Consider the following 15749-nt stretch of genomic DNA (forward strand, 5'->3'; position numbering starts at 1 on the left):
CAGGGTTTGCTGTTTTGTTTTGAAGTAGGCTCCAGAACAGATCCCAAAGGGGCTCAAACCCACAGCCCTGAGATTAAGACCTGAGCTGAGATTAACAGCTGGGATGCTCAACTGACAACCAGGCGCCCCTTGTTTTTATTTATTTTCTGATTGTTATAGAGGGTCTCTGTGCCAAGGATATGCCTGAGCTGTAGTCATTTCTGAGACTTTCCTTGGATGTGCACTTTCTGCTTTCCTAGTATATGTCTTGTTTTTGAATGTCTTAGTCCTGAATGTATGGCTCCTAGAGGGGAAAAGAAAAGAATGAAGGTGGGTGGGGAGAGGGTGCTGGCCCTTTAAATTTTCTGGAAGTGACTTCAGCTGGAGAGGGTGGGGCTTGCAGTAAGTAGGGGGAGATGCAGAATAATGGCTGCTTGCCTCTTTGTGTGCACCTCTGTGATAAAGAGCAGCAATCAGCCATCAGAGGACACAGCTCCAATATTTAGAGGTCAGGGTCCTTCTTATCTGCCGTAGCTTTCATGATCTGTGTGTAGCTGCCCCAGGAACCTGTGCACGGGGGCCTGCCAGGTGCCCAGGGGTCAGGGACAGGAGGCTATTCCTGTGCCAAGAGCTGAAATTCACTGACATAAACTGCCTTTACTGTCCAAGCCTTCCCCTGGAAGTTGTAAGCCTTCAACAGATTCCAGGGTTTCAAAATAGTTCTATCAGATTCTGCCAGTAGAGTTGTTGTCTAGGTGGGAAGACAGAGTTCTGGTTCTTCCTAGTGTGCCATCTTCCCAGAATCCTCCTCAGCAGACTGTTGCCCTTTTACTTTCATTGTTTCTGTGAAGAAGTCTGTTTTATGATAACTGGTACGTCTTTGAAGGCAGTCTCTTTTTCAACATCTTTGTACTTAGTTTTCAGTATGTTACTGTGATGTATTTGGATATCAGTGTCTTTTTAGGATCATTGTAGGAGTTCTTAGGGCTTTGTGAACCTTTAGCTCATTGTCTTTCATTAGTTTTGGAAAGGTCTTCGCCTTTATCTCTTCAACTATTGCTTCATTATTTTTCTCCGCCTTCTGGGGCTCTTACTGTGATATCTCTCACCCTCTTCTCTGTGTGCTGTAGTTCTTTTGTTTCTTCATACTTCATTCTAGATATCCTGACCTCTTCCAGTGTACGTGGTTTTCAGCTGTGTCTAATAGATCATTGAACCTATCCACACTGAGTTCTTATTTTCAGTTATATTTTTAGTACTAGAATTTCCATTTAGTCCTTTTAAGAATAGTTTTCCGTTTCCTTTGGAAGAATCCCTACACTGTCTTTTATCTCCCTGATAATGGTCGGCATGTGTCTGTCAAATCCATTGTCAAAGCCCATAGAGTTCTGTTTATAGTGTCCTTTTGTTTTTCTGCTGTTCTTCATATTGTCTTTTTTCCTTGTTTGCCTATTTTTATTATAGGCATTGGTGTCGCATTTGCAGAATGTTCAGTTGAAATAATTTGAAGCCTGGGATCTTCCAGAGACAATTTATATTTGCTCTGGCACTGGCTGGGGGTACCAGCACTCACGGTAAATTCAAGGTGATTAGTAGCTAAGTCACTCCTTTTTTTTCTTTTTTTTTTAAGGATTTTTATTTATTTATTCCTTTAGACGTACACATACACACCCAGAGAGAGAGAGACAGAGAGGCAGAGGCAGAGACACAGGCAGAGGGAGAAGCAGGCTCCATGCAGCGATCCCAACACGGACTCGATCCCTGGTCTCCAGGATCACACCCCAGGCCAAAGGCAGCGCTAAACCGCTGAGCCACTGGGGCTGACCTAAGTCACTCCTTTTTTACCTATCTGGGACACAGCTTTTCAAGGCCAAATCCAGAGATAAGGAGGATGTATCAGTTGTTTGACCTCTTTCCACCCTCGTCTCCCTGACCCCTAGACTCAGGAGGCCTTCAAAGTGCTTGTCAGATTGTTAGCCTTCTCTTTGGAAATCAGCAAAATCTTCCCAGGAAAAGCACTGCAAACCACTCGATCACTTCTCTACCTTCTGTCTTCCTTTGTATCCTGACCTTGTAATTCTTTGCCACCTTATTGGCTCTCTAATGACTTTAAGTAGATGATTTTATTTTTATATTTTGTACAGATTACCTATTTGTCCTCAGCACGAAGACTTGTTCTGGATTATTTAGTTTGCCATTAATGGAAACAAAAATACCCTCCTATTAACTTCTGAGAGTCTATCATAGCCTCAAATGGCCTTTTTATGTTTTTTATAATTCTTAAGCTTTTGACTAATTGACTAATAAGGGTAATGACCATTTTAGTTCCCTTCCTGGCTTTTTTTTTTTTTTCTCAGCTCTCCCATTTTCTTCCTTTATTTGCCATTTTCTTTCAAGTCTATCGAAGCTAATGCAAAACAAAACAAAACAGTTAAATATTGTGAATATGTCTGTGTAGGCAGTGTGAAATTTGATTTCATTCTTTCTACTTTCCTCGTAACCAGAGTAGTTTGCTGGGCTGCCTTTTTCTGCTTCAGAGTTTAGTTTTAGAAGATAACATTACGTTTAATTTAGGTAAAATGCTTCAGTTGTATGTTAAAAAAAAAAAACCAACCTGTTCATTTGGTTCCTCATACATATGTATATATGTTTTTTATTATAAAAGACAATTCTCATTAGACTTACACATTTATATACATAGTGGGTAATTAACAGTCTTTTTTGGGGGGGCTCCTGGGTGGTGCAGTCAGTTAAGCATTGGACGCTTGGTTTTGGCTCAGGTCATGATCTCGGTTGTGAAATCAAGCCCCAAGTTGGGCTCGACACTCAGTTTGAAGTCTGCATAGTTTTTTTCTCTCTCTCTCTCTCCCTTTATACTTTCCCCTCCTTTATTTATTACATAAATATTCATTTATTTGGGAGAGCACGAGCAGGAGGAGGAGCAAAGGGGGAGAGAGAGAGAGAGAGAGAGAGAGAGAGAGAAAAGCAAACTTCTCACTCATTGTGATCTCATGACCCTGAGATCACCACCTGAACCAGGATCAAGAGTCAGAAGCTTAAGTTAGCCAACAGGTGCCCCCCTCCCAAAGTCTCTTTTATAAATTTATTTTTATTTATTCATTCATTTTGATTGAAGTATAGCTGACACAATATTAGTTTCAGGTATACAACAGAGTGATTTGACAATTATATACATTAGGAAATGCTCACATGGTAAATATAGTTCCCATCTGCCACCATTCAAAGTTATTATATTATTGACTATGCTCCCTATGCTGTACTTTTCATCCCTGTAGCTGGTTTTATAACTAGAAGTTTGCACTTCTTGATCTTCATCTATTTGCACATCTTATTTTCTTCTGAACAGTTGGATAGAACTCATGCTTCTGTTTTCTGGAGTCAAGTTTATCTTTAACTCATGAAGAAGGAAGAAATGTTCACTTCTAGTTAGAATGTCAAAAAGCTTGACTAAAGGTAGATAAGACAATCAACCAATGGACAGTATCTAAAAAAAAAATTAACAAGTTTCTATATAGAAATGTTTTCTAAACAAATAAGTAAAACTATTAAGTTACAATGGGATTGAGGGGATTAAATAAAGAAGGGAATGTGTCAAATAGGTCCACTGAGGAGGATCAAAATTGAAATTACTTCTATTTTAATGTTTTCATAAGCATTCCTCAAAAGGAAGTATAAGGTGAAATTGAGAAATTTATAGATAATGCAAAGTTCACCTGAAAATGAAAATTCTGCAGCTGATGCAAAAGTGCAGGAAAATCCACAAGCAATTTTTATGAGTGGGCAGGAAAGTGATTGACAAAGCATGTAGTGAAAAGCAGTGCAAACTCTGTGTGTATGGCTCTAATTTGCCATGAATGCCTTTGGATGTTCTTGTGGACACTGGAGGGCAAGTATTGTTGACAGAGCAGAAAATCCTTGCATGGTGTCTTTGTACCAAAACCCTGGGAACAAATGATGGCTCACCTCGAGAAATCTGTGATAGAGCTGGAAATTGTTCACAAATTTCCAGGGTTTGTGAATAGGGTCAGAAGAGAAAGGTTCTGGTCTTTATAAAGAAAGACCTGTTCTGGCTAACAGGCTATGTGTGGACGCTATGGGTATGGAGAGGATGGGAGTCCTAGAAGAAAGCAAACACAGGCCAGCGCCCTAGATTCTTGAGACCAAGAGCTGGAGCTATTCCTTGAGAACCAAAGGAGGTGATTTTAGATTTGAGTTACGGCCGTACAGCTGGGGAGTAACATGACCTTGTGATCCTGAGAGGTTGTGCAGCAGGGCCAGCCACCAACGTCACTTGTTGGAGGTAAGGAAACGCCCCTAATTTAGTCACCCCTCTAATACATTCCCTTCATGGTAAACAGCATGGTCTTTTCAAAATGCATTACTTTTAGGATGATGCACTGTTTTATACTCTGACCCACCAGACTATGGTGTTGTGTGGTAGTACCCCTACCTCCCTGCCCACCTTCCTTTGGCCTTCATTAGTCTCTTGCCGTGTGGGCCTTGCGTAGGTGGTTCCATCTGCCTCTGTTTCTCCTCTTTGCCCAGTGACTTCCTACTTGCCCTTCAGATTTCAGAGGTAGCCTTGATTCCTCTGGGAGCCCTAGCATCACCTCTCTGCCTTGAGCTCCTGTCCTTAGCAGACTCACTTCCATGAGGCATGGGCTGCATCTGTTTTTGCCAACTGCTGTATCCTGGTCCTAAGCACAACACGTAAGGGAGAATGGGCCCTGGAGACATATTTGTTGAATGAGTGAGAGAATAAATAGGTAAAGGAGGCCACAGATGGGCAGACAGACTGAGTCTGTAGGCACATTTCATTTATCCACCACACAACATTTACAATTTCTTTTGACACCTTTGGATAGGCATGTGTCTCTCCCCTACGTGCTCAGCCTTCATTTGCATTGTCAGCATGTTTGTATCCTCAGTTTAGCTGTAGTGGGGGTGGTGGTGGTGGTAGATATATGGTGGGTAGGGAAGGCATAGATCTTTAAACTTCCCTTCTATAGGGAAGGCATAGATCTTTAAACTTTGTCCACATGGAGAACAGTCATGTTCCTATCCCCGTGCTGTTCCTTCTTAACATTGTCAGAGACTTAATTGGGGATTTAGAATGACATTCTCATAGATACCTAGAAACTCAGAGCAGAATTCATTTTGGGGTGATCTTTCTGATGAAAAATTGCAGCTATTTGGAGAGTCTGACTATAGATAGTAGGTTGCCAATGGCTTTGTAAAATCTAACCTTTCAGACCTGAAAAGGGATGGGCTGTTGGCGTAGGAGGGTATCTTAAGAGTCTCTGATGACATTGTATTGGAACTGACCCCAGACACTAATGAAAGAGTAATCCTCCCTAAATCACCCAAAAGCTAGTAATCCCCAGGGCTGCATGTTGGTGATTAAAAACGAAAGGTAGGAGCAGCTGTCTTTTTGTTCAGTTTAATTATGACCAATACCTAGGTGAGTGTTAATTTCCTGGTACCACTGGAGGTGGGTGGAGAAAGGTGTTAGGTTTCCGCAGGCTGCAGGGACTGAATGTGCAGACATGGGTTCTGCGGGTGTGCTTGGGAGCCGGGCTGGTTCGGGGAGCTCAAGCCCATGAGCTCAGGTTGCGTGGCTTTCAATTTCTGCTCTTTAAGTCTAAGGCATGGGCCGCTGTGTGCCAGAGGACACGGCAGTGCTATCAGGTGTCAGCTAGACTGCACACCTTAATTAATAACCCCCAGCCCCTTGCCTGGCAGCGGGGCAGCTGCCGGGCCTGTGAGATGGAACTTCACTGAGTCTTCAGGCAGAAGAGGAACATTTCGTCCTCTTAACCCCTCACCAGCGTTGAGGCCGGAGGTCACAGAACCGGGCATCTACTTTGCCCAGCAACCAGTTCCAAATATTCTGGTGTCCCAAGGGTGTGTTCGCAGCCAGCCTGTGCTGAGTCTTTGTGGAAGTGAATGCCCCTGCCTGTGGGGAACATGCAAGCCATTCCTCTGGCTCTTGTCTGTGTTCTGTCCTGGAGAAGGGTCTGGCCACCTGCCTGGCCGTCCAGCCAGATGCTTGAGCGTGACCGCAGGTGCCTCCTCCTTTGACTGCCGGACCAGGGGCAGCAGCTTCTGTGGCTCCCAGCTTCTCAGGAGTGCTCACCCCTGCAGAGTCCTCCCTCCTCGTTACCCCTCCTTGTTCTCCTGCACCCTCTCCAGGGCTGCAGCTGCTCTCCCTAGGTCTCTCAGCTAGCTCCTACCTTGCCTAAAGTGCTCGCCCTAAAATGTTGTTCTCATCAGCTTGTGTGCTTGCTTGAAATCAGCCCGAAACTCCTCATCGTGCATGGCAGCCTTGGCTAAACGCTGGTCATCTCACTGCCTTTGTGAGGTTCAATTTTTACCTTCACTATTGCTTTATTATTTTTTAATTTATTAAGATTTTAAGATTTTATTTATTCATGAGAGACACAGAGAGAGAGAGAGGAGAGAGAGAGAGAGAGAGAGGCAGAGACACAGGCAGAGACACAGGCAGAGGGAGAAGCAGGCTCCCTGCAGGGAGCCTGCTGTGGGACTCGATCCCAGGACCCCAGGATCATGACCTGAGCCGAAGGCAGAAGCTCAACCACTGAGCCACCCAGGTGCCCCACTTCATTAATATTTTAATTTAAACTACATCTCTTTTCTAATTTTGCTTTTTACTTGTCCTAAGAAATACTATCCTAAAAGGCATGGGTTTCACATCCAGTGCATGTTTCCCTATGAGAAAAACCAGTGTTCTAGAATAACGTGCCACCTGAAATTGTTTCCTCATGGGAAATGCTGACCCATCCGAAGCCTGCTGTCATTTCCCACGTGGTCTAATGTTCCGTGGTTGGACTTGATGTTATTTAAATACTCAATGTTTTTATTCCTCTGACCTTTTTATCAGATATTCTCTCTTCCTGGAATATAGTTCCTTCTGCACTTGAGGCAAACTGCTGGTCTTTCAAGACTCAGCTTGAGTGTCCCCTGCTCTGTGAAGTGTCCCCTGGCTCTCCTTTTCCCATCCCTGCTTGCACTGCCAAACTTGTACTGCACACTTGCACTGCAGGTGGCTTGTCAGTCTCCACCCACCATGAGCTCCTTGAGGTCACACGTGGTGCCTCACAGAGAGTAAGCAGTAAGCTGTCTTCAAAGCAGGCCTAGAAGTGAAAATCCAGATCTACACGAGATTCTTGGTGGGGGGGTAGATTTTTACAGAAGGAGGTCTTTGCTTTTTTATAGAGTTCACAATAGAATTGCTTACACAACAAGTTTCCTCGTTGCACTTCAGATGCTCTGTAAAGAGGATTTGGGCACGTGGGTTGTGTAGTAATGTATCTGTTTCTTCCTGAGGAACATGGGGCAGCCCCTGTACACCACTCGTGCCTGTTGGGAAGCGTTGGTGAAAAGCTGGAGCAGCAATCACACTGGTGGATTGTGGATGTGACATGGTGTGTGGCTGAGCACACCGGAGTGTTGGTTGTCTCTGCACAGCTAGCGAGGGGCCAGGATTTTAGGTGCTTAGGGTTGTATGTGACATCTCCATTCTAATGTCAAATCACCAGGACCTAGCTTCTTCACAGATTAGGAATAGTATATATATTTTGAATTGTGTGTTGAGTTTTTTTGGTTGTGTGTTTTTGTTTAGTTATTTTTGACACTTTGTTGAAAGTGCAGCATTTCCCAATCTAAGAAGAACCATGTAATATTTGACTTAAAACCTACTAGTTTCTTTTTAAGATTTTATTTATTTATCCATGAGAGACATAGATAGACACAGGCAGAGGGAGAAGCAGGCTCCCTGCGGAAAGCCTGATGCGGAACTCCATCCCAGGACCCCAGGATCACTATCTGAGCCCAAGGCAGATTGCTCAACCACTCAGCTACTCAAGTGCTCTAAAACCGATAGTTTTATTATTCATTATTTTCCTTTAAAATATTTTTAGCCTTATTAATCAAATATTATCTTTCAGCGTTTTTCATCAAAATACCTTTAGGTTATCTCAAAGATAGCAATATGTTTTAAAAACAAAAATATTCTTGAAAAAAATGCTTATGAAGTAATAGTTTTCTCTTAAAAGTATCTCAATAAATATAATGCCTTTGAAAGCATATAATTTAACAAAAGGAATGATTTTTTTCTTAAATTTCAGTTTCTACCTCATTGCATCTTGATATATTAAACAATAATTATAGAGGGCCTTCTGGCTGGCTGCTAGGTTTTAGGTGAAAATATGGCATATGATCCTGGAGGCAAAACAGTTTTGTGATTTAGCCCTAGGATGCAGGTATGAGGTTCTGTTTTTAAATGTTGAAGATATGACATTAAATCATGTATTATCTAAGACTGAACTCTGCATTTCAGGAAAGTGTTGTGCTGCAAAGACATCTGAAGAGAGTATGGATGAGTGATTTGTTTTCTAAAAAACTTGACCAGAACCCCTACTTATAAAATGTGCCAGGGATGCAAAAGAGAGGCGCTTAGAGAATGATTCAGAAAGTGGCAACCCACTGTAATGGAAAGCCAGAGGAGCAAATTATCTCTGAGCAAGACAAGCGTTCCATAAGAGGTTCTGAGCCTTTTTTTTTTTTTTTAATATATATGGTGATTGATCCCTTGCTAGTAGATAAAATAACAGTAGCCTTTGGAATGAGAATAATGGAATGAAATGACTTTACCATTTACTTGATATGTGACATGAGCAGGGTATGTATTTCCTTAGAGCCTGAGCGCCCTGTTTTTCTTTTTTTTTTTTTTAAAGGATGGTGTGATGGCAATGATTCTTCACAAGGTTATGAATATTATATGAGATCATGTAGATAAATCTATAATACAGGGCTAAGTAGTTAGAAAATATAACATAATGCTTAAGAGAATAAACTACTGCTTGGGGTCAAATACTGGCCTACTAGTCACTGGCTAGATACCTGTGGAAAAATTACTTAAAACCACTCTGAACTTCAATTTTCTCACCTAAAAGTGGATATAAGCATAGCATTGACCTTATAAGAGTGTTATAAGGATTAAATGAGGTAATGCATATGAAGTGCTTAGCATATTTTGTTCTTAACAGCTAGCATTATTTCTGAAAATACAGTGTAAGAAAATAATCATGGATGTTCCCAAATATTGTCTAGAATTTTTGTCAAATTGTTTAAAATTATTAAATCAACCCAGAGAACTAGTAAATATTTTTTTTTTTTTTGAGAACTAGTAAATATTTAAGAATAGAAGATAGGTTAAATAAAGCATGACTCACTCTTAAGATGAAATTATTTATAAACATTAAAATAATGTAGAATATTATTTGATAATGTTGGAAAATATTGCTTACAAACTGTTAAATTAAAAAAATTGGATTATAAAATAAATTTTATTAGTGTTTTATTTACTCATATGGTTAAAAACTTATAAGAAAAAAAACAGCATTCCTCTGTTTCTTTTTTTCCAGAGGCGATCACTTTCCTCTCTTTTTGCTGTTACTTCTGTCAGTTTTTTCCAGATTTCTAAACATTACATTTATACTGCTGTTCTGATTTTTCAGTTTTAGGTATTATTTACTATTTCCTACTATAGGAGATGAGAATTTAGTACCCTTTTTTCCTTGCAGTATAAATTTATCCTTCTCTCACCATCTTAATATCATGATTTTTGTTTAAATATATATTTAATATTTATGTTTTTACAATTGTGTTTCCAGTTAAGCCACAGTATTGTGATTACATTTTTTTCTTGGACAGCTTGTTTTTGTCCCTTGTAGTTTGTACTTGCCTCAGGTTTTCTATTTGTTTTCTTGCTTGTTTATTTTTAGTGTACTCTGGTAGGCAGAATTTGAAGATGGCTGCCAAGATTTCTGTGTTTGGTGGAAATGCCCCATATAATCCCCTCCTTTTGAGTGTTGGTAGGACCTCTGAATATGATGAGATATCTCTCCTGTGATTATGTTACCTTATATGGCCAAAAGAACTTTGCAGATGTAATTAAGATTCCTAATCAGTTGACTTTGGTTTAATATAATGGAGATCATCTTGGGTGGGTCTGACCTAATCATGTCAATTCTTAAAAGCAAAAAGAAGCAGCAGCAGATGTTCTTTTGCTGGCCTGGAGGAAAAAAAGCAAACAACCAAGTTCTGAAATACTAATGGAGAGGAGTGGCTTCTAGGAGCTCAGCCTTCAATCAGAAGGAACAGAATTCTGCCAACAATCAGAATGAGGTTGGATAAGGACACCAAATCTCAAGGCAGGATTACAGAATGGTCTTTGTTTCCTTAGAATTCCTTTTTTAATTTATTTTTTTCCTTTGGTCTGACTGGCATGTCTGAATCTGATGATATGTATGGTTATATTTAAGGGTGAGACATATAAATGCTGATGGAATACCTATGTGCACGGGTAGGGCTTTACAAATGTTGATTTTCCCCATTTGATTGGCATCAATGGTAATTGGGGCTGGGTCATTTCACTGAGGACTCATCAAATGTGTTAACTAAGGAGTGTGTTTTAATCCTCTGTTTTCCATCAGGTCTTCGCCCCTGACCCATCAGTGACTGCTGTCTCTGAGTACAAATTCTCTCAAACCCTCTCTCTTTTGAAAGTCAGTCTCTTGTTTTCTGCTGCAATAGGGGAGGGACAATTGCCACCTGATGGGGTGGCGATTTCAAAAACTTAACTCTTTCTTATATAAAATTTCAAGGCCTCTTCCTGTTTGGTCCTAGCCAGAAGCACCTACCCCTCCATTTCAGAGGTGTGTGATGTACCCATTTGCCTGAGATATTTCAGAGTTCTGTGGCACACATTAGCTTGCTTCTTACTGGCTTCTGCCTGCAAAGCTTAGATTTCAACTTTCTCAGATCTGCTCCATCAGTCACCACTCAGCCATTTGTTTTGTCAGTTTCCAGCATTTGTTGACATCTCTTATCTGCCCCCATTTCTTCTTTCATACTTTTCAACTTTGTGGGTTTACATTTTATATTTCCTTAGTGCCATTTTAGAGGGGCTTGGTGGGAAGCAGCTGTAAAAGCATGTGTTCAATCTACCATGCTATTTATAAATCCCATTTTTAAAAAATATTTTATTTATTTATTTGAGAGAGAGATAGTGAGAACATGAGCAGGGGGGTGAGGGAGAAGCAGGCTCCTCACTGAGCAGGGAGCCTGATGTGGGGCTTGATCTCAGGACCCTGGGATCACTGGCCAGAGCCACCTGCAGCAATGGTAGATGCTTAACTGACTAAGCCACCAGACACCCCTAAATCACACTTTTTAAAAGCAGAAAGTATGTGTATATTTGTAGGGAAAAAATATCTATGCCAGACTTGTTAACAGAAGTCATCTCTGAGAGTCGAGATTATGGTAGTTTTTATTTTCTTGCTTATGTTTCTCAAAGTCATCTATAATAAGATACCTAGTACCTAGGAAACAATTATTCAAGTAAAAAGGTATTGTTATATATATATCAGTCAAGGTATTTTATATTAGTTTCAAATGCAAGAATTAGGTTGAGCCATATGAAATTGCTGTTTTTTTTTTTTTTCAGGTAAAACAAAGGTTGAGTATTAGCAGTTTCATGTTGTTCCATATAAAATATCTACTATAATACAGATCTTAGAAGAGAAATAGCCTAGGAAGTGGATTAACTGTTTAGAGAGGCCAGACTTAAAGCCAAGAGAGTGTAAACCATTTTTTATTGCTAGGGAACCCTCTCTTGGGGCTTGCCCCAGGGCCCTTGCCTGTACTGTACCCTAAGAGCCATTCCTTCCTGGGTCCCCAGGTTGAAGAGACTCATGAGCTAACCTGCTAATGTAGTTTTTAGGAGCTGACGATTTGGGATATAACTGTCAAGAACACTATTATTTCCTACTTTTCTTCCTTATTGGTACTTCCAAAACACTTTGCATACTTTGTATTAGAGTTTCCTGGGCTTATGCCTTTTTTTCCCTCTTAGATTGTTAAATTCTTTGATGGTACGGAGCCTCATCTTACTGATATTATGGACCATTTGGGGAAACATTGTTCTCAGTGCCTTCTTTCTTTCTTTCTTTCTTTCTTTCTTTCTTTCTTTCTTTCTTTCTTTCTTTCTTTCTTTTTTTTTTTTGCCTTCTTTATTATAAAGATTTGCGGGAAAAAATTTTCCCAGGCAAATGGCTTGGTTTTATTTTAGGGACACAGAGTAATTATGCCAGATTTTATCACCCCTCTTTGCATTGGTTCAGAGGAAGCTCAGAGCCACACTTATGATGTGGTTCTAAGCAGTGCCTTCTTGAAATCTCCACTTGGATGCATGTGTTCTGGTCTTTGTATTGGTTTCTTATTGTTGCTGTAACAAAGTGCCACAAACTTAGTGTTTCAATACAACACAAATTTATATTCTATTCTATTTCTGGAGGTTCAAAGTCTTAAATCAGTGTCACTGGGCTAAGATCCGGGTGTTGGCAGATGCTCCTTCTAGAAGCTCTAGGGAGAATTCATTTCCTTGTCTTCATCTTTTTGTTGTTGTTGTTGTTAAAGATTTTATTTATTTATTCATGAGAGACAGAGAGAGAGAGAGAGAGAGAGAGAGAGAGAGAGGCAGAGACACAGGCAGAGGGAGAAGCAGGCTCCATGCAGGGAACCTGACGTGGGACTTGATCCTGGGACTCCAGGATCATACCCTGGGCTGAAGACAGGTGTTAAACCACTGAGCCACCCAGGGATTCCCCTTTGTCTTCATCTTTTGGAGGCTTATTACATTTTGGCTTGTGACTCCTCCCTCCCTTTTCTTTCTTTCTTTTTCAAGATTTTATTTATTTATTCATGAGAGATGCAGAGACATAGGCAGAGGGAGAAGCAGGCTCCCTGCAGGGAGCCTGATGTGGGATTTGATCCCAGGACCCTGGGATCATGACCTGAGCTAGAGGCAGATGCTCAACAACTGAGCCATCCAGGCGTTTCTCCTTTCTCCATTTTCAAAGCCAGCAGTGTAGCATCTTCTCTCTTTTGACCTCTGCTTTCAATTCTTACACCTTCTGTGTTTGACTCTGATCCTTTTGTTCTTCCATATAAAGAACCCATTACTTGGGTTCTCCCTGATAATTCTGGATAACCTCCCCATTTCCAGATCCTGAACTTAGTCACATATGCATGGTGCTCTCCCACTCCCTGCCCTAATAGAGTTTAGTTTGTAGAGCAGTTTTAACTTTACAGCAAAATTGAGCTGAGAGTATATAGGGAAGTTTTCCCATAAGCCTTCTCCCCACCCCTACCCCCACCCCCGCATCCCCACGCATAGCCTCCTCTGCTTTCAACATCCTGCACCAGAAATGGTAAATTTGTTATAATTGATTAACTACCCTGACACATCATCGTTACCCCAAGTCCAGGGTTTTCAGTGCAATAACTTCTTGGTGTTGTCCATTCTGTGGATTTGGACAAATGTATAATGAATGGCATGTGTCCATCATTGTAGCAGCTTGCGGAGTATTTTCTCTACCCTAAAAATTCTCTGTGCTCTACCTATTCATCCTTCTTTCTCCCCAGCTCCTGACAACCACCAATCTTTTCACTGTCTCCATAGTTTTGCCTTTTCTAAAATGTCATATACCGGAATTACACAGTATGTGGTCTTTTCAAATGAACTTCTTTCACTTTGTAGTGTGAATTTAAGATTCCTCACTTCTTTTTAGTGTTGAGTAGTATTCTGTTGTCTGGATATACCATAGTTTATCCATTCACCTATTAAAAAACATCTTGGTTGCTTCCAACTTTTGGCAATTATAAATAAGGCTGCTAAAACCTCTGTGTGCAATGTACATAAATTTTCAGTGACTTTGGATAAATACCAAGGAAAGGGATTGCTGGATCATATAGTAAGAGTATATTTAGTTGTTTTTTTTTAAAGATAGGTAGATAGAGGGTTGTGATCCTGGGGTCCTGGGATCGAGTCCCACATTGGGCTCCTTGCATGGAGCCTGTTTCTCCCTCTGCCTGTGTCTCTTGCCTCTCTCTCTCTCTGTCTCTCTTATGAATAAATAAATAAAATCTTAAAAAAGAAAAAGCTAGCTAGATAGATTGATTGATTTAGAGCACCAGTGAGGTGAGGGGTGGAGAAAGAGGGAGAACCTCAAGCAGACTCCCTGTTGAGCACAGAGCCCAACACGGGGCTTGATTCCAGGAAGCTAAGATCATGACCTGAGCCAAAATCACGAACCAGATGCCCAATCAACTGAGCCACCCGGGAGTTCTTGTGCTGAGCGCATTTTAAATATTATCTTTACTCTGACTTCATTTTTTTGCTTTTATTTTCCTTTCATTTTGATCCTCTTTTGGTTGTTCTGAGAGAGAAACACATAACCCGCAGGATCTACTCAGGGTTGGGAAAGTAGAGCTGGCTAGCTCTGTCTTTTTCTTTCACCTCCCCAGTTTGTAGTGTGTGTCATGGGTAAAAGAAGCATTTTCTACTAGTAGTATGTTGCCAGGGAATGTGGGGATTCATCCTAGAATGCCATATAGGTCATGGACTGTAAAAGGAAAGCCAGAGAGCCCCTCTGGAGCCCTTCTGGATCTTTCTAGATCAAAGTTGCTCTGCACAGTGATGTGAACAGCTTATTTTCATTCACAGAGATCCTATACACACACAGGCAGAGAGTGCCTCCTTAGAGAGAGTAATATGATGCTAAATGAGTTTTTTTTCTCCCTCTGGTGAGGGCCGGACAGAAACAAATTGGGGCTTTGAATTCTAGGGAAAGACAAGGTTCAGAGCTCTTCTGTTTGCAGGAGGCACTGAGGGCCCTTGGGATGAGCAGGGCCTGTGTGTGTATAGGATCCTCAGGAAGGAGACGAGCAGTAGGGGGTGTCTGGGGAGACAGCAGACCTTGGCTCTTTCCTTTTCTCTGGATCTCTGACCCTTGAGTGAGTGGCACACGGAGCATCTCCCTTCACTCTGGTACGGTTGTCATATTCCCTGGCACAGTGCCTTTGGCCTTCCATCTGGGGTTAGAAGATAGCGGAAGGATTTGGGTTCTTGACTGTGTCCGGAAAGCCTGTTTTGGCAAGTTTGCCGATTCTCCCTAGGACCTCTTTTCCTATAGGTGCCACATGCCATGATTTATACACAAACATGATTTGCCTGATTGTTGCAGTCTGGGCCTGGAACAATTTTAATTAATGGGAAAATGGTCCTCAAAACAGTGATTAGACCTCTTCAGGTACAACAAGATAAAAGCCTGATAATTTGGATGGAGTACTCTTCTTAAACATCTATTCTATGCACAGCAGCCAATGGGAAAGCCAGGCTCTCTCCCACCTGATCCAATGAGTAATTAAGAGAAGGCTTTTTCTTCCTACCTCTCCCCTCCCTCCCCCTCCCCTCTAAAGCTTAACAGGTTGGTGGTATAATTTGGAGACTTTAAGGGGTGTCATGCTAGGAGCTTAGGCAAGAGCCAGGGCATCTTCTCTCCAGCTCCCCAGGCACTGCCCAGCTGGGTCTAAAAAGCAGGCAAGTGAGAGGAGGAAGGAGGTGGTAGCAGGCGAGCTAGGGGACGCTTCTCCGCCAAGTTTGAGCGGGGCCTATGGCCATGAGCGAGCTGGGCATCCAGAAGACCAGTGATGGTACTGTTTCCCGCCTGCTCAATGTGGTAGAAAGTGAGCTTCAGGCAGGGAGGGAAAAAGGCGACCCTACCGAGAAGCAACTTCAGATCATCCTGGAGGATGCGCCTCTCTGGCAGAGATTCAAGGAAGTCACTAATGAAATGATCGTGACCAAGAACGGCAGGTGAGTT

At 41.6% G+C, this 15749-nt stretch overlaps 1 protein-coding gene across 2 annotated transcripts in view; it reads left to right on the forward strand.

The window, feature by feature from the left end:
• The first annotated feature begins 381 nt into the window (after positions 1-381).
• The window catches only part of TBX19 (T-box transcription factor 19), a 49210-nt gene continuing 33842 nt past the window's right edge, over positions 382-15749 (forward strand). The window contains exon 1 of one of the 2 annotated variants that reach the window (XM_077901568.1): positions 382-487. Coding sequence is in view for 1 of the 2 variants with exons in the window: in XM_077901566.1 (XP_077757692.1) it covers positions 15540-15742 (203 nt within the window). In the remaining variant the exon portion in view is untranslated. Of the gene's footprint in view, positions 488-14884; positions 15743-15749 lie in introns of those variants that run through there. The other variant, XM_077901566.1, reaches the window with a different exon arrangement.

The sequence above is a fragment of the Canis aureus genome, chromosome 6, assembly GCF_053574225.1.
Source record: "Canis aureus isolate CA01 chromosome 6, VMU_Caureus_v.1.0, whole genome shotgun sequence".
NCBI lineage: Eukaryota > Metazoa > Chordata > Mammalia > Carnivora > Canidae > Canis > Canis aureus.